The sequence below is a fragment of the Artemia franciscana genome, unplaced genomic scaffold (assembly GCF_032884065.1).
Source record: "Artemia franciscana unplaced genomic scaffold, ASM3288406v1 Scaffold_728, whole genome shotgun sequence".
In the NCBI taxonomy this organism is placed as follows: Eukaryota; Metazoa; Arthropoda; class Branchiopoda; order Anostraca; family Artemiidae; genus Artemia; species Artemia franciscana.
In genome coordinates, this window is record NW_027067390.1 from 10,594 (window position 1) to 34,827 (window position 24,234).

The window sequence follows — 24,234 nt, forward strand, 5'->3', positions numbered from 1 at the left end:
GCTTTTGATGTTGATACGGACTACCAGAGACTAGAGGCACGGGTTGTAAGTTATGCCCAGAAGGCATATAGGGTTTGTATGGAAGGGATGGTTGTATAAACTTTAGAGGTAGCTCATTTGGTTGAAAATTTCAAGTTATGGTTCCCTTTTAAGCGTCTAATGATGGTCAACTACCCCCCCCCCTCCCACTCAAATATCCCTCTTTTTACCAAGTGCGTCTGATTGAAATTGTGAGATAGCCATTTTATCTGAAATAATCCAAAGAACATATAACAATGCATCCAGAGTTGATGCAACCCCCAAGAGCCTTGGACCAAGGGCTGTAAGTAGTACCCTCGGAGTATATAAGTTTTATTTAGAACGGGTGGTTGTATAAACTTTGGATGGGGCTCATTTGATTTGAAATATTAAGTTAAAGTGTCCTTTTTAAGAGTCAAAGTGATTTGAAAGAAGCCAGCCTCTCCCCCACGCACATCATTTCCCAAAAATCCATCCAAACATAGTTTTAGGACATCTATTTTTTACAGTTGTTTAAATAATTATGCGTTTGGGGTGTTAACCCTCCCCCCTCCAAGACTTCAGGGTGAGGGCTGCAAGCTAGGCAATTTGTTCATTATTCACATATAAAGGTAAGAAAAGGTAAAGAATATGGCATTGGTGTGAGAAGTCCCTTTCTATTATTTATGTATTGCCTTATATTATATTCTATAATATAACATACACTATACGCCATAGCTATACGACATATAATTTTACGACAGGCTGACATCCTCGAATTCTTGTTTACCCATTATTTACCAGTTTATTTTTAGACGGGTAACCTTCACCTACGATCAAGTTCAACAGGCTGACACCTTCAAACCCTTGTTTATCCATTTTTATTTGTCTGCCCGTATTTACCTTGAGCGTTCGATAACCTTCAACCTATAGTCAAACTCAAAGCTTTAATTTATTACAAAACCGGACCAGAGAGGGCCCCTTAAAAGCGAATGTTAGAACAATATTCGGGGAGTTCTGATTCAAAATTTCTGGACGACAGATAGATATAACAACCCTGCTACTTATATTTGGCTTATCGTTTTTCCTCTTGGACCAGCATTCTTTCTTGGATACTAGCTTTTCAATTAATACGAGGGACAGCCTGTCGTGTGTATTTGTCAAGTTTTGTCATTTTTTTGTCAGTTTCTTGTCAAGTTTGTCAGTTTTGTCAAGTGTATTTGTCATTGTTGTCAAGATCTAACGTAAGTTTTTTTATTTTCCAGATTTATATTTCTTCGCCCAAGCAAGGACTTTTCATCAACGAGAAAGAACTCTCCAGCTCAACTTCTTTCCACTTTATATTTCTTTACCTGTTTTTTTACAGACTCCTTCTAAAATAAAATTCCTTGTCTTGAGAGATTGTGACTTATAATAGGACTTAGGGAACAGATAGACTGTTGCCATAGTAGATAGAAAAGTGAACCTATTCGCACATTGAATACTAGTGACACGCTACCATAATTCAAAGCAGTAGTATTCGCTTACTCACCCTATAGGGTGAAACCTTACAAAGTGGTGGCTAGCGGTGTTCTTTTCTGCTCTATGGTGGCATTCTTACTGTTTTCTATCTATTTTTTTCATTTGATTTTTCCCCCTACAATTTTTTCTTCGCCCGAGTCGGCTCATTTTTAGCAAAGGAGATTCCCATATTCCTATCTATAAGCTAGAATTTTCTTGTCTATAGACTAATGTACTAGTTTCACCAAGTACGATAAGTTTTTCCTCATTAATTTATGAGTTTAGTCTCTTTGCATTATCCATAGATTATTTTTTTGCATTTTCTTTACTGTCTGTAACATCAATAGATTTTCATTGACTCATAAAATTAACACAGCATATCTGTCTCCTAATAAATTTTATTGCTTCTTGTAAAGATTTACGATGTCCACCGGAAATTCAAGTAACCCGACAAATATCCCAGATAATTCTCAATTAGCCTATCAACAGGTCCCTTCTCAAATAACCCATCAGATGGTAGTTGACCCTTTTTCACACATTCAAACTTTAACAAAACCATCGGAAGTAAAGACTTGGATAAGACAACTTAAAAGCGTGAAGGCTACTCTAAAATGGGACGATGATTATACTTTAGTTATGGCGTCAAACACCTGTAGAGGAATTTTCCAGCGGTATGTGGACGAAATAATTGAGTCGGGAAACACTTTTACGCTTGACGACCTATGCGAAAAATTGTTAAGAAATGTAGGTGCTAGAAAAACCCCTCGGCAATGTCTGCAGGCAATAGTAGAAATGAAGCAAAAACCAGAGGAAGCTGTCTTTGAATTTTATATGAGATTAAAAACGGGAAAGATAGATTATTGTAAAGCAGAAGGGTTAGACAACTAAAAAAGTATAGATGCATTTGCCTTAGTCGATTCAATTGTTCTGCAAGCGTTCGAGACGGGGCTGTGGAGTGAGCTCCAAGAAGCGGTTAGGTTAAGACAAGATGATTATGATAATCTAGACGAAGCACTCGAAATCGCCCAAACTATCGAGTCAGTAAAATCTAGCCTCGGATCTAACAGCCAAATGGACCAATTTGAATATCTTACGGCAGGGGTCGCAGAAATAAATATTAATAGAACCAGAACTCCCCATGGGCAAGCAGGAAGGGCTGCCCGTGGTAATAACTTTTCAAATCAATACAATTCTTACCAGCAGGGTCCATGCCAGATGACCCGGCACTCAAATACGGGGAATACTTTTTTCAATATAGAGATTATCAAGGGCTACAGGGATCGCATTTACGAGGTTCTGGGAGGTATTATGAAAGAAATCCCAGAGATAGTTATAATTATTAGAGCCATAGAGGTCATTTTGATCAAAGAGGTATTGTCCTACATCATTTTATGTATTTATGTTATTCTATTTTGGTTTTGTCTATATTAGTTTAATTTACTTTATTTTTAGGTTAATATTTTTTATTTCACAATTTCTTTTACGCTCCAACATACCTTATAGTGATAACTGTTGAGTTAACCATTAATAATATTAAAAGAATAAGATTAGGGAAATCAAAATGAGAGGATGCATGTCTTATGTCGATGTAACAGCTGAAATTTAGGTAGGTTTTTTTAACTCATGGGATCAATTTGTCACACACATGCAAACCCCTCCCCCCCAGATTTCCTGGGTATTTAAATTAAAATCTTGCTTATGTAAATGTTGCCCCAACTCATGATTTGCCCAGGGATTACTGTACCCCATTCCTTAGCTACGCCATCGCATACGAATGCGTCACGTTGATTTTGTAATCTTTGAATTTAAAGTATTAATATATTTCTATCTTGTTTTTGTCGGTCCTTCCGACCTTCTATGAAATAAAAGATGCCACTCGGCTGTAATTTCACTTTGGTCCTTGATTTTCCCCTCGTAAAAATCTATTAATACAATATAAGTTTTTTAACTCTGTTGAACGAAAATGGATGCAGGCAAGGTCAAACTTTAAGGGAAGGAAAATTGGGAAAAAAGAACTCTAGGGGAGAGAAAGTTGAAGGAAAGTCAGAACAAGAAGTTTAGGGGATGGAAATTTTGCTACCCACTGCGTGTACATCGTTTGAGTCGTAAATAAAAAAAAGAAAGAATAAATATTAAAATTTAAAAATAGAAATGTAATTTTTATTCGATTCAAACTGATTTCTGCAATACAGATGCCACTTGGCTGTGGTTACTTGGCTGGCTTACTAAAAGATGCCAATCGGCTAAGGTAATTCAAAAGATGGTATGTCTCAGCATAAGTTTTGAAGAGAGGGAAGATTGGCAGAAAAATTTATTTATTCTTCACTTTATCGGACAATTATTTCACACAGGTTATTTCAAACACGACATAAATCTTCAATTACTATGTGTTTCGGTTTTACGGTTTGTTTTCCGAACCTGGACTACGATTGTTAACTACTGTAATGTGAACCGCAATTCATACGATGATTCTGACAGGGCCTTGGTGTCAAGGGTTTGCTTCTTTGTCAGCAAGTCAATTGTCATGTTGTCAGACAGAAACATAAAATGGCTCTACATTAAGGGGAAGCTCAACCCAGTTGATGTATTAAGCCGACCACCAGACGACACGCTTCTTCAAACTCGTCCTTTCTCACTCGCGGATGAAGAAGCAGAGTTTATGGCAGCGACGGTACAGACAGAACCAACGTCGATGAATTCAACTTCGCCGAAAGGAAGTTTAGACTTTCTAGGTTTGGAAGGTCAACAGACTAAGAAGTATCAGATGAATGGCGTAGAATTAGCACCAATTATAAGCCTAATGCTTCAGCACGGGACTAATGATTACGCGAAATTTGAATTTAGAAGCACAAATGGGGATGCCCTGCAAAGACAGGAAGACCAGGACGCCGGGTTGAGATTTAATGAAGATAGAAATGGCAAAAATAGCCATATTACAGTTAGTCCACAGGACCATGACTCCCTAGGAGAGGCTGCTAGTCTCCAAGACCAGCCTGATTATATTGATACTTCGGAAAGAAATGAGAAATTGAATGATATGAAAGGAAATGAATGTATATTTATAGATCCACAAATGAATCCAGGAAAGCTTGAAAAGTTACTGGAAAAGTGGAATATAGTGCCATGGCTGCAGAAGGAAGTTGACAGGCTCATTTTGTGGGAGAGGATTTGGTATCGGATGCCGCCACCGGAAGAAGGCAGAAAATCAAATGCGCAAATTTTACAACTACTGATTCCTAGGTGCCTGATTCCTGGTGTTTTCCAACTGTCGCATTCACATGTCCTCATGGCCGCCCACCAGAACGCGGAAAGAAGCCTAGTCTAACTAAGAAATTTCTGCTATTTCGACAAGATGTCGACACATATGAAGAATGAGGCTCAGAATTGCCATATTTGCATGCGTAGAAATATTACCCCCAAAGTTGTGCCCGAGCTACAAAAGAATGTCTTCGCTGAAATAAGCTTTGAAACATGGTGTTTGGACACTTTAGATCCTTTGCCTTTGTCTGGAGGCAACAAATATGTCGTTGTCTGCGTAGATGTCCGTACTTCCTTAGTTGTCTTAGAACCCGTACCTGATGTTACTTCAGAGATTATTGTAAATTTTTACTGCGTCGCGTTATTTCTTATTTGGAATGTTTCGTTTTCTATTGACAGATTGTCACGCGCCTTTCCGCTCAAGTCTTTTCAAACGACTTATGAGTTCCTTGAAGGTGAAAAAACTCTTCACCAGCCATCGGGGTCCTTCCACGAATGGAACAGCAGAGAACAAGGTCAAACTTCTTAACCCCCGCTCTGGATACGGCCTTGGCTAATGGTTTTTGACGTGCTTAAATAGGATCGATGTTATTGTTTTGCTAATAAATGCCACTACTATAGGTTCCGCACAAGGTGGAAATTGCTTTTTCTAATTTCAATAATCACATTGTAAGACTGAGGGGTAGGAGCACTTGATGTTAAAATAAAAATCAATAAAAAAAAAGTCTATTTTTCCAATCTCTAACTGCTGATAAAGCTAACTTCAGTTTAGATCAGAACAATTTTGGTGTGGGATGTGTTCTTTTATATAGGTTTCAGGGAGGAATTTGGGTAACAGCGTTCTCCTCGCCATTTGCAGCTGTTTTAGACCAAGACACCTATGTCTTTGCAAGCCCTACGTCAGGACCAGTTACCCTGAATGTTGTCTGTCCTGAATCAAATTTATTTTTAACTAATCAAACTTATAAACATTATTCAATCAACGTTAGTGAAGCCCAAGTTTTTTCTATCAACAGTGAGTGTAAAATTAGTCATTCGTCTTTTATAATTCAAGATTTTTATAGCCCTATCACTTCGTTTCTTGCCAAATCTTTTTCGCCCGTATCAGAGGTGGAAAAGCTTATTTTACCATTAGATCAAGTTACGTCAAAATTTACCATTGAAAAACTGAATGAGTACTGGCAAGAAAAATTAATATAAAAAACTAATAGAATTGACAAAACTATTGAACTTCCACTCGAACTCCTTTTGACGGGCGAACCAACCAGTACTCATCCACCGTCATTAACACCAATTTTTATACTCTTAACTATATTAACAATTGCAGTTATTTTATGTGTGTGCATATCTCTGCATTTATACAGAGAACTTAGTAAATATTCTGATACAATGTTTATGCCTATCCAAAATCTGAGGGAAGAAATTCCTCCAGAAGAAGGAGCCTTGTGAAAAATTTATCTTGTGACTAAATGTTCAAAAGGGGTTGATCGAAACTGAAGAAAAATTTGAATTTTTAGCTGGGAGCCTACTATACATAAATAAACATTAAATAAGGTTTCAGGGAGGAATTTGGAAAAGAGAAAACAATTACTTCGATATTATCTCCCCCCCCTTCATATTCATTACTTGCTCTTCATAGCTTAGCCTAAGTTATTAAATTTCCCATGAGAGGTATTTACATTCTTCAAAGTCGAGTGGTTGACAATTAAGGGTTATTCAAGAACCTTATTGTAAAAAAGGGACGTGCTACCGTTACCTGGTAAACGAAAAAAAATGCACCCCTCGGCAAAGGAGTCGATATAATATGTGGTTAGTCAATCCTATATTTTGACACCATATACAGATTTGCATAAAACCCCTTCTGTCTGCTCAGGCATGTCGAGCTTATATGACATAACAAAGGGTCAACACTCTGACGAATAGTACGTAAGTATAAATATACCACAATCGGGAATTTTCATAACTAGACTAAAAGAAGTATATTCGTAGAAAAATTTTTTTTTACCGAAGTATTTCAAACTCTTACGAAAAGTTCATATCAGTAAAGATATTTGGGGTATTGCACCAGGGAGATTCATTTAAAATTCAGCTTCGAATAACCGCTAACGTTAGTAAAATTTGTGTAGTGTACCAATTTTAAAGAAAAGAAAAAAAAGAACCCTTGAAAAAAAGAAGACACTGAAAAAAAAAGGAGAACGCTTGGAAAAAAAAAACAAGACTGGAGAAAAAAAAAGGAAAAAAGAATGATAACTCCGGCGATCCAAGGAAAAAAGAAAAAAAGGAAACAAGGGATAAACAGATTTTGTATCATCTAATTCAATTATTTCTTGATGTTCCTTGTGAAAGAATTTTGTTTTGTCAAAGATTTTGTTCTGTTAAAGATTTTGTTCTGTCAAAGATTTTGTTCTGTCAAAGATTTTGTTCTGTCAAAGATTTTGTTCTGTCAAAGATTTTGTTCTGTCAAAGATTTTGTTCTGTCAAAGATTTTGTTCTGTCAAAGATTTTGTTCTGTCAAAGATTTTGTTCTGTCAAAGATTTTTTTCTGTCAAAGATTTTGTTCTGTCAAAGATTTTGTTCTGTCAAAGATTTTGTTCTGTCAAAGATTTTGTTATGTCAAAGATTAAGTTCTGTCAAAGATTCAGTAGTGTTCACTTTATGTATTTGTGCAGTGTTAATCCTTGACGAGTCAATACTAATATTGACAAGAACCAATGTTTTTCATAGCTTTGCCTTAGTGATGGTATATCATTGTATAACCATATATTATATGCTGTGTAATGAGTTCTTGTTCGACACAAGTTTAAATTCTAAAGTTGACATAAGTTCACACACAAATCAAAGTGACTAACTTATAGAGCAAATAATATTAAGGGAAGAAATGGATAAACGTGATGACATGTTTAATCACTTTACTAATACATCGTACCTCTCTTATAATTATTCCAAAACTATATTGAATTCCCTTGGACAATGTGCAAAAAAAAATCAACAAAAAAAAATTCTTTTTCGTCGTGTTTTTATCATTTTCTGTTTGTTTTTTTTTTCATGAAATCTTTCATTTCTTGAAACCTGATGGGTTAGGGTGTTATAGATATTTTTTTCCAGACACTTCGATCTTTAGTGTTTAATGTTCAATGTTTTATACCCTCTATTTTTCAGATTCTTCTCGTATAGTAGATACCAAGATGATACAAAATTACACCAGAATAGTTTTCAACAACACAAAGGCGGCTTGTTGGTGTAGCACCGAGCCGTGCTTTTTCGAAGCTGGGGAGTATGTGAGAAGTCCCTTTCTATTATTTATGTATTGCCTTATATTATATTCTATAATATAACATACACTATACGCCATAGCTATACGACATATAATTTTACGACAGGCTGACACCCTCGAATTCTTGTTTACCCATTATTTACCAGTTTATTTTTAGACGGGTAACCTTCACCTACGATCAAGTTCAACAGGCTGAGACCTTCAAACCCTTGTTTATCCATTTTTATTTGTCTGCCCGTATTTACCTTGAGCGTTCGATAACCTTCAACCTATAGTCAAACTCAAAGCTTTAATTTATTACAAAACCGGACCAGAGAGGGCCCCTTAAAAGCGAATGTTAGAACAATATTCGGGGAGTTCTGATTCAAAATTTCTGGACGACAGATAGATATAACAACCCTGCTACTTATATTTGGCTTATCGTTTTTCCTCTTGGACCAGCATTCTTTCTTGGATACTAGCTTTTCAATTAATACGAGGGACAGCCTGTCGTGTGTATTTACAAGATCTAACGTAAGTTTTTTTATTTTCCAGATTTATATTTCTTCGCCCAAGCAAGGACTTTTCATCAACGAGAAAGAACTCTCCAGCTCAACTTCTTTCCACTTTATATTTCTTTACCTGTTTTTTTACATACTCCTTCTAAAATAAAATTCCTTGTCTTGTGAGATTGTGACTTATAATAGGAGGGAACAGATAGACTGTTGCCATAGTAGATAGAAAAGTGAACCTATTCGCACATTGAATACTAGTGACACGCTACCATAATTCAAAGCAGTAGTATTCGCTTACTCACCCTATAGGGTGAAACCTTACATTGGACTTCACGGTCCCTACCGGCGGTGCTGATATCCATTTCTTGGCCCTTCAGCCAGGAAGTGCAATGGGGGGCTGGAGGCCAACAATCCTGATCTTTCGCACACCCTTACTTTTTACGTTCCTCAGATTTCTCCAGGTACCTTTAGATCTGGGTCGACTCTGGCTGAGCTTTCAGAATCATGCCACTGACCCTGTCCCAAAACTAAGTAAGTGGATACAGTAGGATTTGAACCATCGCCCTCTCCGACAAAGGATCCTAAATCCAGCGCACCAATCTACTCGGCTCGGCCATTCATACAGTATTTGTTATTGAAAATAGGTATATATGTTTGGCTTCTGCATTCCCAAAATTCGAAGGGCTCTAAGCCGATCTTTCAGGGAATGTTGAGAGGGAGAGTTGAAATAAACCAAAACATGTTATGTACGTATGTGATGTCAGAAGGGCATAACTCAGGAATGTATGAGTATACTTAACTTTCAGGAAATGATTAAGGAAAATGATCAACTGACCAAAAAGGCAATATTTACACGCTACTACTATTACAGCTACCACTGCTTCTATTGCTATCACAACCCCTACTTCCACTACCACTACTATCACTACAGCTGCTATTTCTGTAACGAGTACTACTAAGGCTGAGCACATTGAAAAAAATATCTGAGGAGACGTTGAAGGGAAAGTTGAACTAAATCAAAACACAATATACGTATACAGATTGCTGATACGGGCGTATCAGCAGTATTTTTGGAACTGCTTATCAAAACAAGAGAAAACTTTAGGAGTATCATAAGTGGGATTTTCAGTTGACCAAAAAGAAAAATGTGCCTGGATATTAAAACAAAAAGGAGTAATAGGTTTAAATAGGATATTAAAATGAACATCTGAGGAAACGTTGAGGAAAAATTTGAACTAAATCAAAACAGACTGTGTGTATGCAGATTGCTGATACGGGTAAATCAGCAATATTTTGGAATGGCTTATCGTATCAAGAGGAATCTTCAGGGGCATCATGAGTGGGATGTTCAGTTGTCCAAAAGGCAAAATGTACCTTCTACTACTGCCTTAAATACTACCACTATAACTAAGATACTACTAAAATTATGGCTACGCGTATGAAGATGAAATTTTAACAGAAAATTGAGGGGAATTTGAACTAAATAAAAACACACAATGTGCATGCAGATTTTCAAAATGGTGTATCTCAACAATGGACTTGGGTATTATGTTAGATCTTTATGGAAAACTTAAATGGAAACTTAAATCAATTGACAAAAAAGTAATATATGCATGTCCCTACTAACACTACTATCACTGCTACTTTTATCAATGCTACTACTGCTATTAAACTACTCTAACTACTACTTCAATTGCAACTCCTTGTAACACTTAGAGTATTAAGGCGAAAAGGGCGTCAAAAGAGGGTCAAAAGTGCACCTCAGCAATGTTTTTGGAACGGCTTACCATTTCAAAGTGACACTTTCAGGGCATCACGAAAGGGATATTGAACTTCCCAAAAGGAAAGATGTACATGAAGCTAATCTGCATTGTACTGCAATTTTTTTGTGTCTTCACTTTTATAACAAAATTGGGCAGAATAAATTTCCATATCAGGGGGGGGGGGTATTAAGCATAGCATATATTAAATGCGAAACCTAAACAAAGCTATTTTAACCTAAACTAACCTTACCAAAACAGGAACTAAATATTAAATTAAAATACAGCTACACATCCTGCTAACACAGGGAAATGTAATTAGTTGGTTTATTTGTATCAGTTTTATTGATATATGTTAGATAGACTGTGACCATATATTGCTAATGTAGACCTACATCCCCGTTTTCAAAAACTATATTACTAATCTTCAGTAATCTATCTCTAACTTCATAATCACCATATTAAAACAAGAGCTCATATGGCACTTGTGACGAGGTCGAAAGAGCCAAGAGCTCATATGGCACTTGTGACGAGGTTGGAACCTAAAATTAGACGCGGCAGATAGAGTTATTGATTAACACTCGAATCGAGGAAACGACTGTTATCAAGTCAATTTGTGCAGATCCCTGACTCACCTACCAATTTTCATCGTCCTAGCACATCCAGAAGCACCGAACTCACTAAAGTACTACAAATCCCCTCCCAACTCCCCCAAAGATAGCGGATCCGGTCCGGTTATGTCAATCACGTATCTAGGACTTGATCTCTTCACTCTAAGCGTTTTCCAAGATTTCCGGTTTCTCCCTCGAACTCCCCCAATATCACCGGATCTAGTCAGGATTGAAAATAAGAGCTCTGAGACACAAGGTCCTTCTAAATATCAAATTTCATTAAGATTCGATAACCTTTTCGTAAGTTTAAAATACTTCATTTTTTCCTAATTTTAACGAATTAACCGTCCTCCCCCCCCTCCAGATGGTCGAATCGGGGAAGCAACTATTTCTAATTTGATCTGGTCTGGTCCCTGATACGCCTGCCAACTTTTAGCGATCGCTATATTGATCATGTATTTAGTTTGGATCTTCTTCATGTAAAAATTGGCGTGGTCCGGGAATCGAACCCGAAACCACTCGCACCCTAAGCGACAATCATACCCCTAGACCAGCAAGGTACACTTAAGAAGAACAATCATTGGTCTATCGGCAAATAAAATTATTTTCAACTATCTTGTTCGCTCGCACCACCCCCAGATGGTTGAATCAAGGAACAGACTATTTCTAATTCAATCTGGTCCCTGATGCGCCTGCTAATTTTCATCGTCCTATCTTATCTGAAAGTGCCCAAACTAGCAAAACTGGTAATGACAGACAGACAGACAAACAGACAGACCGACGGACAGAAATTGCAATCGCTATATGTCACTTGGTAAACAACAAGTGCCATAAAAACTCATTTGTCACACTATCAGTACCTTGGGCCCTATTATTTTAGTACTATAGTACTGTCGCTAATTCTTCCTCACAAAACAAATCTTCCTTCACATCTGAAGTGACACAAACTTTTCAGTCTTTTCTATATCTTTTTGTGTAACTCTGTCACGGTTTAGCACATTATCAAAATATTCTACCCATCTCCCTTTAACTCTTTCCTTATCACTGATTACATAAAAAAACAAGTTTTTTAAATGAAAGTAAGGAGCGACATTAAAACTTAAAACGAACAGAAATTACTCCGTGTATGAAAGGGGCTTTTCCTTCTCAACGCCCCGCTCTTTAGGCTAAAGTTTGACTTTTTCTCTTAACTCTACATTTTAAAACAGTAAAAAACTTTAGCGTAAAAAAGCGGGGCGTTGAGAAGGAAAAGCCCCTTTCATATACGGAGTAATTTCTGTTCGTTTTAAGTTTTAATGTCGCTCCTTACTTTCAATTAAAAAACTTGTTTTTTTTATTTAATTTCTGAACGTTTTTGAATCAATGCATGTTTTAATTTTGGCTCTCCGCAGAGGAATAATTAAAACGAAATTTGTATATTTATTTTTTTTGGCTAAATGGCTTTCTCATAATTTTGATCGAATGATTTTGAGAAAAAAAGGGCGGGAGAGGAAGCCTAGTTGCCCTCCGATTTTCGGTTAATTAAAAAGGCAAGTACAACTTTTATTTTTTTACGAATCTTTTTATAAGTAAAAGTTCGCCTTTTTATAAGTTCGCCCCCTCGTCAGTCCCTCGCTCTTTACACTAAAGCTTAAATTTTGTCCCAATTCATTAAGAATAACCCCTGAATCACAAAAGCCGCAGAATAAATAGTTGAAATTACTAAAAATACTTTAGCGTAAAGAGCGAGGTATTAGGAGGAGGTGAGCCCCTCATATGGACAATAATTTCTGTTCGTTTTAAGTTTTAATGCTGCTGCTTACTTCCAGCTGAAAAAAAAACAAATTTCATATTTAATTTTTCATTGTTTTTTTTAAGTAATACTAGTAAATCCTGCGCTCCCTTCATGGAAATTTTCTTCCCACATGACAAATTCCTCGATGGAAAGTTCCCCCAGTATATCCCCCTCTTCTCAACCCCTGCCTCCAACCAAAAAATCATCCTGAAAACGCCTATACACTTCCCAATAACCATTACTATATGTAAGCACTGGTCGAAGTTTTGAACTTGTAACCCCTCCCACGGGGACTGTGGGGGAGTAAGTCGTCCCCAAAGACATAGTTATAAGGTTTTTCTCTTACGCTGAATAAAATGGCTATCTCAGAATTGGGAGGCTATCAGCGTGGGAGGCGGCCTAGGTGCCCTCCAATTTTTTTGGTCACTTTAAAAGGGCACTAGAACTTTTCATTACCGTTAGAATGAGCCCTCTCGCAACACTCTAGGACAACTGGGTCGATGCGATCACCCCTGGGAAAAAAAATAAACTAACAAATAAACACGCATCCTTGATCTGCCTTCTGGCAAAAAATATAAATATCCACATTTTTGTAGATAGGAGCTTGAAACTTCTACAGTAGGGTTCTCTGATACGCTGAATCTGATGGTGTGATTTTCGTTAAGGTTCTATGACATTTAGGGGGTGTTTCTCCCTATTTTCTAAAATTACGCAAATTTTCTCAGGCTCGTAACTTTTGATGGGTAAGACTTAACTTATGTATTTATAATGAAACGTATATATGATATATAAATGAAACTTATATATTTAAAATCAGCATTAAAATGCGATTCTTTTGATGTAGCTAATGGTACCAAAATTCCATTTTTTAGAGTTTTGGTTACTATTGAGCCGGGTCGCTCCTTACTACAGTTCGTTACCAAAAACTGTTTGATTGTGACCCAGACACAATTAAAACGTCCACTAAAAGTAATACAATCTTAACGAAAATCACACCATCAGATTCGACGTATCATAAACCCCTATTGTAGAGATACAATTTTAACGAAAATCACACCATCAGATTCGACGTATCATAAACCCCTATTGTAGAGGTTTCAAGCTCTACGAAAATGTGGAACTTCGTATTTTTTGCCAGAAGACAAATCACGGATGCGTGTTTATTTGTTGTTGGTTTTTTTTTGTTGTTTTTTTTTCAGGGGTGATCGTATCGACTCAGTGGTCCTAGAATGTCGTGATAGATCTCATTCTAACGGGAATTAAAAGTTCTAGTGCCGTTTTTAAGTGACTAAAAAGTTGGAGGGCACCTAGGACCCCTCCCACGCTCATTTTTTCCCAAAGTCACCGGATCAAAATTTTGAGATTCATTGATTTGAGAGCCATTCTATTCACCATAGTCTAAAAACTAATAACTATGTCTTTGGGACGACTTAATCCCCCACAGTCCCCGTGGGAGGGGCTGCAAGTTACATACTTTGACCGTTGTTTACATACACTAATGGCTATTGAGAAGTGTATTTTTTTGGTTTGGGGGAAGAGAAGTTGAGGGCGGGCTTACGTAGGAAGATCCTGCCATGGAGGGATTTGTCATGGGAAAAAATAATTTCAATGAAGGGGGTGCAGGACTTCCTATTATTATTTAAAAAAAATGAAAAAAAAAACATGACAGTTTTTTTTCAACTGAAAGTAAGGAGCAGCTTATAACGAACAGAAATTATTACACATATGGGGGGTTCGCCTCCTCGTAAAACCTCGCTCTTTACGCTAAAGTATTTTTAGTAATTTCAACTATTTATTCTACGGCCTTTGTGATTCAGGGGTAATTGTTAAGGAATTGGGACAAATTTCAAGTTTTAGTGTAAAGAGCGAGGTATTGACGAAGGGGTGAACCCCTTCATATACGTAATAAAAACATACGAATATAGAAATTTGTTACGTAAGTTAATTCGTAAGTTACGTACATTTATTACTAGTGAAAATGTTTATAAAAAATTAAAAGTTCTAGTTGCCTTTTTAAGTAATCAAAAAATCGGAGGGCAACTAGGCCTCCTCCCCGTCTCCTTTTTTCTCAAAATCTTCCGATTTAAACTATGAGAAAGCCATTTAGCCGAAAAAAGTCTCTATGCAAATTTCGTTTTAATTATTTATGTACGGAGAGCAAAAATCAAAACATGCACTAATTCAAAAACGTTCAGGAATTAAATAAAAAAATCTAGTTTTTTTAACTGTTAGTAAGGAGCGACATTAAAACTTAAAACGAACAGAAATTGATCTGTATATGAAAGGGGCTTTTCCTCCTCTACGCCCGAAGCAGCCCCTTTTATATACGGAGTAATTTCTGTTCTTTTTAAGCTTTAATGTTGCTCCTTACTTGCAGTTAAAAAAACTTGTTTTTTTTAATATTTAATCATGCATAAGATCCATACAAAATGAATCGTTATTACAACTGTTTATACAGTGACCCTCATAGTTAAATAGTATCTCCTACTTGAACATAAAATATTGGCCGGCCGGGGCGATTAATGGATTTTCTTGTGAGGGAAGGCTGCGTCAACCCCCAATAACGCATTTTTAGGCTTTTAATATCCAATTGTGCGTGTGAAGTCCGTTTGCTGAAAATGGAGGGGAATTTCCCCCCTAAATTGCATTCGTTCAGTGGAAAATGTTTAGAATAAATGGACAATGCGGATTCTAAGGGCATGACAGCTCGTGTGTTGTTGAAGAAATGTTTTGAGGACGAATAAAAAACTATTTTCATATTTTTACCTGCACAGAGGTGGATAGAGTGGGAATGATCCTCCAGGGACAAGATCTTAATGAACCATTTATGGTAAATCTTGATGAAACCGTTTATTTTAATGAATACAAAGTAAAGGGCAGGAATTTGTTTCAAAGAGGATTATCTCGAAATATTGTTATAAAAAACTTGAACCTCACTGTAACTAACAGGCGACGATGGGAAAGGAAATCCGCTCATATTATAATAGCCCTTAGTATTATATTAAAATACGGGAAAAAAGAAGCTGTATTGTTCGAAATCAACTTTATTCAAATCATTCATGGTAATGAACGGTAAGCAAAGCGTTGGCACTTTTTCTACAAGGATGAATATGGCCTTGAACTATTTTGTACAAAATGAAAACTTCAAAGTCTTTTCACGTTAAAGAGATACGTTAAAGTGAACAAAATTGTCCTGTAAATGAAGGTGGCTGTCACCACCTCAACATCCTCTCTTAGGGCTAAAATTAGCTAGTATTTGACTGATAGCATTTTCGAGTTCAATCAATTTTGCCAGATGGTAGTTGTAAGTATTCTATTTACCAGTTGTATTTGAAAATGTTTAAATCGAAAATTACGTTGTTTCTACAAAATGCACAAGCACTTTCATTCTGAAGGTACATATATAAATATATATATATATATATATATATATATATATATATATATATATATATATATATATATATATATATATATATATATATATCTAATTTTGTAAACAAATAAGCTCTTCAGTTTTTGAGGCACTGTGATAAAAAAAACCATAACTTACTTTTGTGTCAGAGAGTTCTTAAAGAATTTAAGAAAAGGTCAAACTATATTTTAAAGTGTGGGAGAAGTGGTCTGAATTGGGGCAGGGGATAAGTTTCTTCTGCCCTTCCCCCTTCAGATACTGCAAAATTCCTTCTTTATAACTTCCATTGAAAAATACCTTTTTTTGGTATTGTCATCCAAAAACCAAAAAAAAATAAATTAATCAACCACCCCCTTCGACTGAAAAATATATTTTGCACCTCCCCTCTTGTTTTTGTTAGGATGCTGCTGAGAAAGGGATAAGAGTGAAAGATGGCAGTCCACTCACACACAAGATCTGTTGCGCTTGTTTCAAGTTCTAACGTTGCTCTTTACTTCCATTTGAAAAAATGCATGGGTGAAGACATTGATAGGTCAAGAGAAAAGTCCATGTGATTTAATTAACTTCAATGTCAATTCTCCCAAATATGAAGAGGAGCTTAAAATTAGCAAATAGGGGTTTAAAGAAAATCATTCGCTGTGGTCTTAATATTATCCAATTATAACCTTTAATTGGATAATTAATTGGATAATTAATATTATCAAATATTAACCTTTACTTATAATGTAAGAGCAACAATATTAATCTCTGTTGAAAGTACATAAAAAAGCCGCATTTAAAAAAAATCATAAATACACTTATACTAAGTAAAATAAACCCTTTTATACCTTTTTAACACCATTTTTTAAAATGAAGCTCCCTACTACTACTTTATAACAGGGAGACCTAGATCTCACTATCTCACGATGCCACCTGTATTCCTTATCAACAAAACTGAGCCTCTTAAGTGAGATTTAATAAAAAAAAAACAAGTTTTTTTTTAACTGAAAGTAAGGAGCGACATTAAAATTTAAAACGAACAGAAATTACTCCGTGTATGAAAGAAGCTGTTCCTCCCTCAAAGTCCCGCTCTTTACAGCTAAAGTTTTACTCTTTCTCTCAATTCCACTTTATTAAACAGCAAATAACTTTAGCGTAAAGAGCGGGACGTTGAGGGAGGAACAGCCCCTTTCATGCACGGAGTAATTTCTGTTTGTTTTAAGTTTTAATGTCGCTCCTTACTTTCAGTTAAAAAAACTTGTTTTTTTTATTTAATTTCTGAACGTTTTTGAATTAATGCATGTTTTTATTTTGGCTCTCCACAAATGAATAATTAAAACGAAATTTGCGTATTAATTTTTTTTTTTTTTGCTAAATGGCTTTCTCTTAGTTTTGATCAGACGATTTTGAGAAAAAGGGTGGGAGAGGAGGCCTAGTTGCCCAGTTTTTCTGTTACTTAAAAATTAGAATTTTTAATTTTTAACGAACGTTTTTATTAGTAAAAAATATACATAACTTACAAATTAACTTACGTAACGAACTTCCATATTCGTATATTTTTATTATGTATATGAGGGGGTTTGCCCCCTCGTTAACCCCTCACTGTTTACATTAAAGCTTTAATTTTGGCCTAATTCTTTAAGATTGACCCCTGAATCACAAAGGCTGTAGAATAAATAGTTGAAATTACTAAAAATACTTTAGTGTAAAGAGGAAGCTATTTAGGAAGAGATGGACCCCCCATATGCGTAATAATCTGCTTTTTAATGCCGGTCCTTACTTTCAGTTGAAAAAACTTGTTCATATTTATTTTTTCGTTGTTGTTTTTTAAAAATAATGCTAGAAAATCCTGCGCCCCCTTCATGGAATTTCTCTTCTCCCATGACAAATTCCTCCAAGGGAGGATCCTCCCACGTAGCTCCCTCCCCTCAACCCCCCAACCAAAAATCATCCTGAAAAGATCTGTACTCTTCCAAATAATCATTACTGTATGCAAACGCTGGTCAAAGTTTGTAACTCGCAGTCCCTCCCCTGGGGACTGTAGGGAAGTAAGTGAGTCCCAAAGACATAGTTATTATGGTTTTTGAGTATGAGGAACAAAATTACTATCTCAAAATTTTGATCTGTTGACTTTGGGAAAAAATGAGCTAGGGAGGGGGCCTAGGTGCCCTCCAATTTTTTTGGTCACTTACAAAGGGCATTAGAACTTTTAATTTCCGTTAGAGTGAGCCCTCTCACTACATTCTAGGACCGCTTGGTCGATACGATCACACCTGGAAAAAATAACAAAAACAAACAAACAAATAAACACGCACCCGTGATCGGTCTTAAGGCACAAAATATCAAGTTTCACCTCTTTGTAGATAAGAGCTTGAAACTTCTACAGTAGGGTTCTCTGATACGTTGAATGCGATGGAGTGATTTTCCCCCTATTTTCCGAAACAAGGCAAAGTTTCTCAGGCTCGTAACTTTTGACGAGTAAGACTAAATTTAATGAAACTTATATATTTAAAATCAGCATAAAAATTCGATTCTTTTGATATATCTTTTGGTCTCAAAAATCCGTTTGTTAGAGTTTTGTTTACCATTGAGCCGGGTCGCTCCTTACTACCGTTCGTTACCACGAACATAGTTTATATACCTAAAAATTTATTTACAATTTTAATTTTTTCACAACTCTTTTTTTTTTCATAGGAGAGGCTTGCAAGCTAAACTCGCTGTTACACTGTCCTACGTCTTCTTTCAGTGAATTGTATACAGATTTGAAGTCAAAGCGCCTTTGTATTTGGGATGGTCTTCAGTGTGACTCTCATTTTAATTGCCCCTTTAGTGCCTATGATGAAAAAGGATTGAAGTGCCCAGAATTAAGCTTATTACGACAAAAACAGAATCTAGATTTTCAGGGTGGACAATGTAAGTCCAAATTATGATTTTTTTTTTACTTACTGTAACTAACAAAATATAATATAATAGCCGGTAACATTTAAGATATTTTCTTGTATCTTTATTAAACAAAAATATGCTTCTGCAAGAGCCTACTGGAGGGTAATTGTTTTCCAGTAACCAGAAACAGTTCTCCAATGAACTACTAGCATATAGTCATGAAGTACTATGAGTTAAATAATTATAAACGAACTGCAAACCTGTATGTGTCAATACAGTAGAGTAGTATCTAAAAAGAATATAAAGGCTAATAGTGATACCAATATTGATTGTTTGAAAAAAAAAAATTTATGGCCTATAAGTGCTACAATGGAAAAAATTTACGCGAAATATGGCTCTTTGTTTTCTAACCTTTGCAAAAAAAAAGAAAAAAAAATGTTTGAAAAAGAAATAAATACATTTTAAAATTGAAGACTTCAGTAACAAAGGTTTCATTTTTTAAATCGAAAGTTATAAAGGTTCTAATCTAAACACATCTAACTTAAAAGTTCTAAAACGCATCCAACTTTATGGGAAAACAGGATGGAATTTTCAAAGCAGGGGTGTCATAGATTTCTTTTAGATTGATGGCCACTTGTAGGTGTCTTTGCTGGTGTGTAGTTACAGATGCTTTCAACCTTTACAAGCAGGTAGGAGATGGATATATGATCTTCAAAACACCCTCAGACGCCAAACTGTATTTAAATTGTATTTACAATTATATTTACAAAAAAAATATTTATAAAAAGAAATGTAAACTTACATGCGTATATCCAAAACTCCCCGTCAGTTCATCAGAACTCCCGTTAGACAGATGGCTTTCATTCGTAATTATTATTTTGGAAGAAAAAAAGAAGGATGCACCTATAGAAGGATGTCCTGTGATTAAGTGCATAGAGGTACGAGTAAATATTTGGACTTGGTTTGGTATTGACATCTATATTACGTAATACCAGTTCATCCCTTGTGATCAAAAACGCGTCCACTAGGCGTACATGAGAAGGTTTTTCGGTCTGAAGTACCTTTGAGGGGCCCTTTTTTATAATGGTGTATTTTTGCTTATATAATTTAAATTACATGGAGTAAAACTCTGCATCAAAACAAATTTAAAATAGTAGTAAAAATTTATATATGCTACATAATAGTATATGTAGTATATAATAATAGTAAATAGTATATAAAAGTAAAAGTATAATAGTAAAAGTCAACAGTAATTTAAAAATTTTAAATTTAAAAGTAGTAAAATTTAAAAATAAAAATTTAAAATTTAAATAGAACTTCTCTTTTCTTTAAGTTGAAGAGATCAACTTTTTTTCTTTAGCCTTTTTTTTTTGCTTTGCTATGATAACTCAACCCTCCAAAAAACAAAAACAGAATCAAAAATACAAAATAAATACAAAACAAACGCTACAGGGTATTCTTCTCATATTTTAGAGTATCAATATGAACATTGCAAAATTACTTCTTTCTTCCTTCTTTTTGTTTGTATTACTTTCCCTCTGGCTCGTCAATTTTAAATGTGCAAGGGGATTTTTGGGGAGGATTTGGTGTAGCCTGAGGTGTGATACCCTTGACTAGCTCCTTGCCTCGATGACCTCTTTCGATACATAGAATCTTGCCATATTGTTTTTATTTGTCTCTTTGTGTTTGTGAACGAGTTAAAAATAGTAGCTTGCTCTGTATTTAGGAAGGTTTTCTTTCTTCTTCTTGAGGCCTCCAATAGCTAAATTTTCACTTTTTGCTTCTCTTGAAGATTTTAAATGATTCCTCTCAACTGCTTCCATAAATTTGTTTTTGAATTCTATTCGTTGAATAAATTTACTTGACAAAATGGGTGACTACTTTTTTGCTTTAGGCTCACTAACTTGCTTGTATTTTTTCTCAGTTAGGCTCAGCCTTAATATGAGCAAAATGTAATGGCCGAAAACGAAACTCCTCTGGCAGCTCTTTTTATTTTTTTAGCTAATTTTTAAGGACCAGATATCCCTATCTGGTATCAGATATCCCTAAGGACCAGAGGAGCCTATTCTCTGGTATAATCGGAGGCAGCAGGTTTGATATCGCTATGATGGGGATTCAGATCGCTTGAAAAATATCTGTCACAGGGGTACCACATCTTTAGGGCCTAGTGCCTGGACTATTAAGTCGTTGGCTCTCATTATTTTTCTGAAATTGAGACTATCAAAAAATTATGATATTTACCCCACAAATAAAACAAACTTCTTTGAAATTTCAATTTTCTGGTCACTTTTTATTGTGCCTTTTTATGTTTTTAACTGCTCAGTTGGAATCTTTTAAAGCAAGAGGTGATTTTTCTTTTTATGACACATGAGATTACAAAAAAAACAATCGACTATATATGACGCCAAGGCCAAAGACCTCTTTTTTGTGTAAAAAAAAGTATTATGATCCCTGAGATGAGCAGTGTTACCTAGCGTCTTGTTAAAAACAGAATTTTTCATTTCAGATTCCCAAGTGGTGAACACTATCAAGTTTATCCTAGGAATCCTAGTGTTTCTTGTCTCCGGAATCTGCTTTCTTTGTTATCATTTTGGAGCCATGCGTAAAAACCCTATAAATACCCCTGGCAGTCGATACTCACATGGATCAGCGCCTATAGCAGCGACTGGTATCGCTATGTCGACTAATCCTTCTATAAGCAGAACTACATTTATGTCTGGTCCACCCCCGAGCTACTCTGACATAATGAGCCTGCCACCCTCCTATGAGTCTGCTGTCCATGATGAAAGTGACCAAGCTTCTTCAAGTCAAAAATTTAGTGAATTAAGCGTACAAAATGGTGCAGGTCGTTCAAGCAATATTTTATAAAGTGGTACTTTTATAGTAGTGTTAGTCTTTAGCACAAAACTTGAGTGCATTTTATAGATATATTTACAGTTTGCGTAGGATTATCTGTTCCTAAGAAAGTCACCTCAAGAGTGTTATTTCAGCTTCTAATAAAAATAAAATATAGCCTGTTATCTTAGTGAAAAAAAAAATGGCGTTTTAAGGCAACTTATGTTGAAGTTCCGTAAATTTGCTCCTAAATACTACGTTGAATGATGTCCACGGGTTAAACCTATTGGGGTGGAGGAAGAAAAGAAATAAACGTATAACAAAATAAACGTGTAAAGGTTTTGTTTTTGTTTTAAGATTCAAAAGAAAAATTTAAATTTCAGCTATATATTGTAGTTCTTGGGCAAATAAAATGTAAAAAAAATAGTTTCTTTTCATACATCCGGGAAATTTCTATTGTAGTCACATTTTGAATTTATCGCCATCATAAAAACAGAGAGTGTGTATCTTAACAAAATCTGAGGAGAGTGGGAGGGCAGAGAGGTAGTATCTAGGGACACGAAAATCATGAATATTGCCTTTTATTTGTATTCAATCCTGAATAAAAGGTATTTAAACAGTGGCCTTCAGTGTATACTTTGCTGATCCCTTGATTAAAATAGCATATCTGGAAAAGTATACCCTAGGGTCGTTCAAAAATAAGCTCTAGTATGACTTTCCCTGGCCAAATTGACCTTTTACAACCTTCATTTCACTCCCTATAAATTGTACAATAACAAATAAAATAATAGCTGTCAAGAATATATAATAAAATTATAAACTATTTATAATAAAACTATAAATAAGTCTTAAGTATTTGTCCTTCAAGAAATATACAAATTTATAAATTGGTAGTTTTAAATAATGAATACTCTTCTTTAAGAACAAAGAAAAACTAAGCAAAGATCGAAACATCTTTTTCTTATCTTTTTCTTTTTTTTTTCTTATCAATTTTTGTAAATTATAATTTGAAAAGACTTTTATAATTTTTTATAAATTTAAAAATATATCAGACTGAAAAGATTAAAACCCTATTAACGATAAAAACAAAGATGGGGTCACTAGATATTGTTGTTGGTGGGACTCCTCAATCTTAGTGATCGATATAACAACATGAGTTATCAATAATGATATTTACTGTAAATGTCTTGTCCTAGTGTAAAAGAAGGGAGCAAGAATTCAGAACCATATAGTATTAGTAATGTTTTTTTTCTTAGAAAAAAAAACACACAAAAAATAAAATGCATGATATCCAAGACCCATAAACAAATCAGTTCTGTTTGGTTATTAGTAAGAAACTTCTTAGATTTAAGAATAAATGATCTCCCCTTTTCTTGTTTCTTTATCCTGATTTTTTTTTTTTTTTTAACTAGAAATTCCCGGGCTTTTTTTAAAAAGCCTGGGATTAACCGTCTTGTATGTTTCAGAAAAACTCTAGACTCTCTCAAAATTAAATAAGAAACATTTGTTCCATCTAAAAGTTCCTATAAAACTCTACTGCTGCTGCTTGCATGAGGCGGCACAGTCACAGTCAAGTCACAATACTAGTACAGTTGCGAACGCTCCTCCTCCGTCACACAACTCAGAGCTTTGTTTTTATCAATTCTTTCTACCCTTTTCTGCAACACACTGTTTATGTATAATAGTAAAACTATGAAATGTTGTTTAAATCTGAATTAATATGATTTTCTTAGTTTTGACTGCATTTTTCGCTAAGGTGGCTTTTTTTAAATTATGTTTTTTTTTTATGCTGTCAATGAACCTTAGTTGAATAGGTTGTGCCTTTTATACGTTCACAGACATCATGTGTGTTGCCAATGCAATTATTCTCTCTTTTGCATTTTTGAGAAAATTTTTTGTAGATTATATTTTCAGTAAACGGTGGCGTGGATTTGTGCTTCTTGACTTTATTTTCATTTCATCATTACGACATTCATCATTCATTCATTTCATCATTACGAGTCGCCATCATTACGACATTGAAGACTCACTTTAGGACTGCCTCTTAGTATACAAAAATATCTTCATATCTTGATGTCCTCTTTATCCCGTGGTAATCATGTATAGGCCTACTCCTTAATTAAGCAACATTTGAGTTCTATGCAGGTCATGTAGACAGTGCTTCAACTATCCGATTTTTGAAGTTTTTCTAAAATTTCTTCTGAAGTTAAAGTCCGTAATTACATGAGCTTTAACACGATATACAAATAGGTAATTCTTCTTAATGTTTATTTTGGGGTAGATTTCGGATGATCCATTTTCTTTTGGGGAAATTTGATAAAAACCCTGGAAAATTCAGGTATTGTGGAACTACTAACTTCTACAAAATTTATATTTCTATTCCAGGTGCTGCTTTTAGATGTAAAATTTACCCGATAATAAGCCACTTTTGTTCAATGTTACATTAAGTAGGAA

General features: G+C 35.2%; 1 protein-coding gene across 1 annotated transcript; it reads left to right on the forward strand.

The window, feature by feature from the left end:
* The first annotated feature begins 3,954 nt into the window (after positions 1–3,954).
* Positions 3,955–23,710, forward strand: LOC136043570 (uncharacterized). Its single transcript, XM_065728483.1, has 3 exons — positions 3,955–8,542; positions 18,757–18,975; positions 21,452–23,710. The coding sequence occupies exon 1, from the start codon at positions 4,022–4,024 to the stop codon at positions 4,820–4,822; it is 801 nt and encodes a 266-aa protein (XP_065584555.1). The 5' UTR covers positions 3,955–4,021; the 3' UTR covers positions 4,823–8,542; positions 18,757–18,975; positions 21,452–23,710.
* The last annotated feature ends 524 nt before the right edge of the window (positions 23,711–24,234 follow it).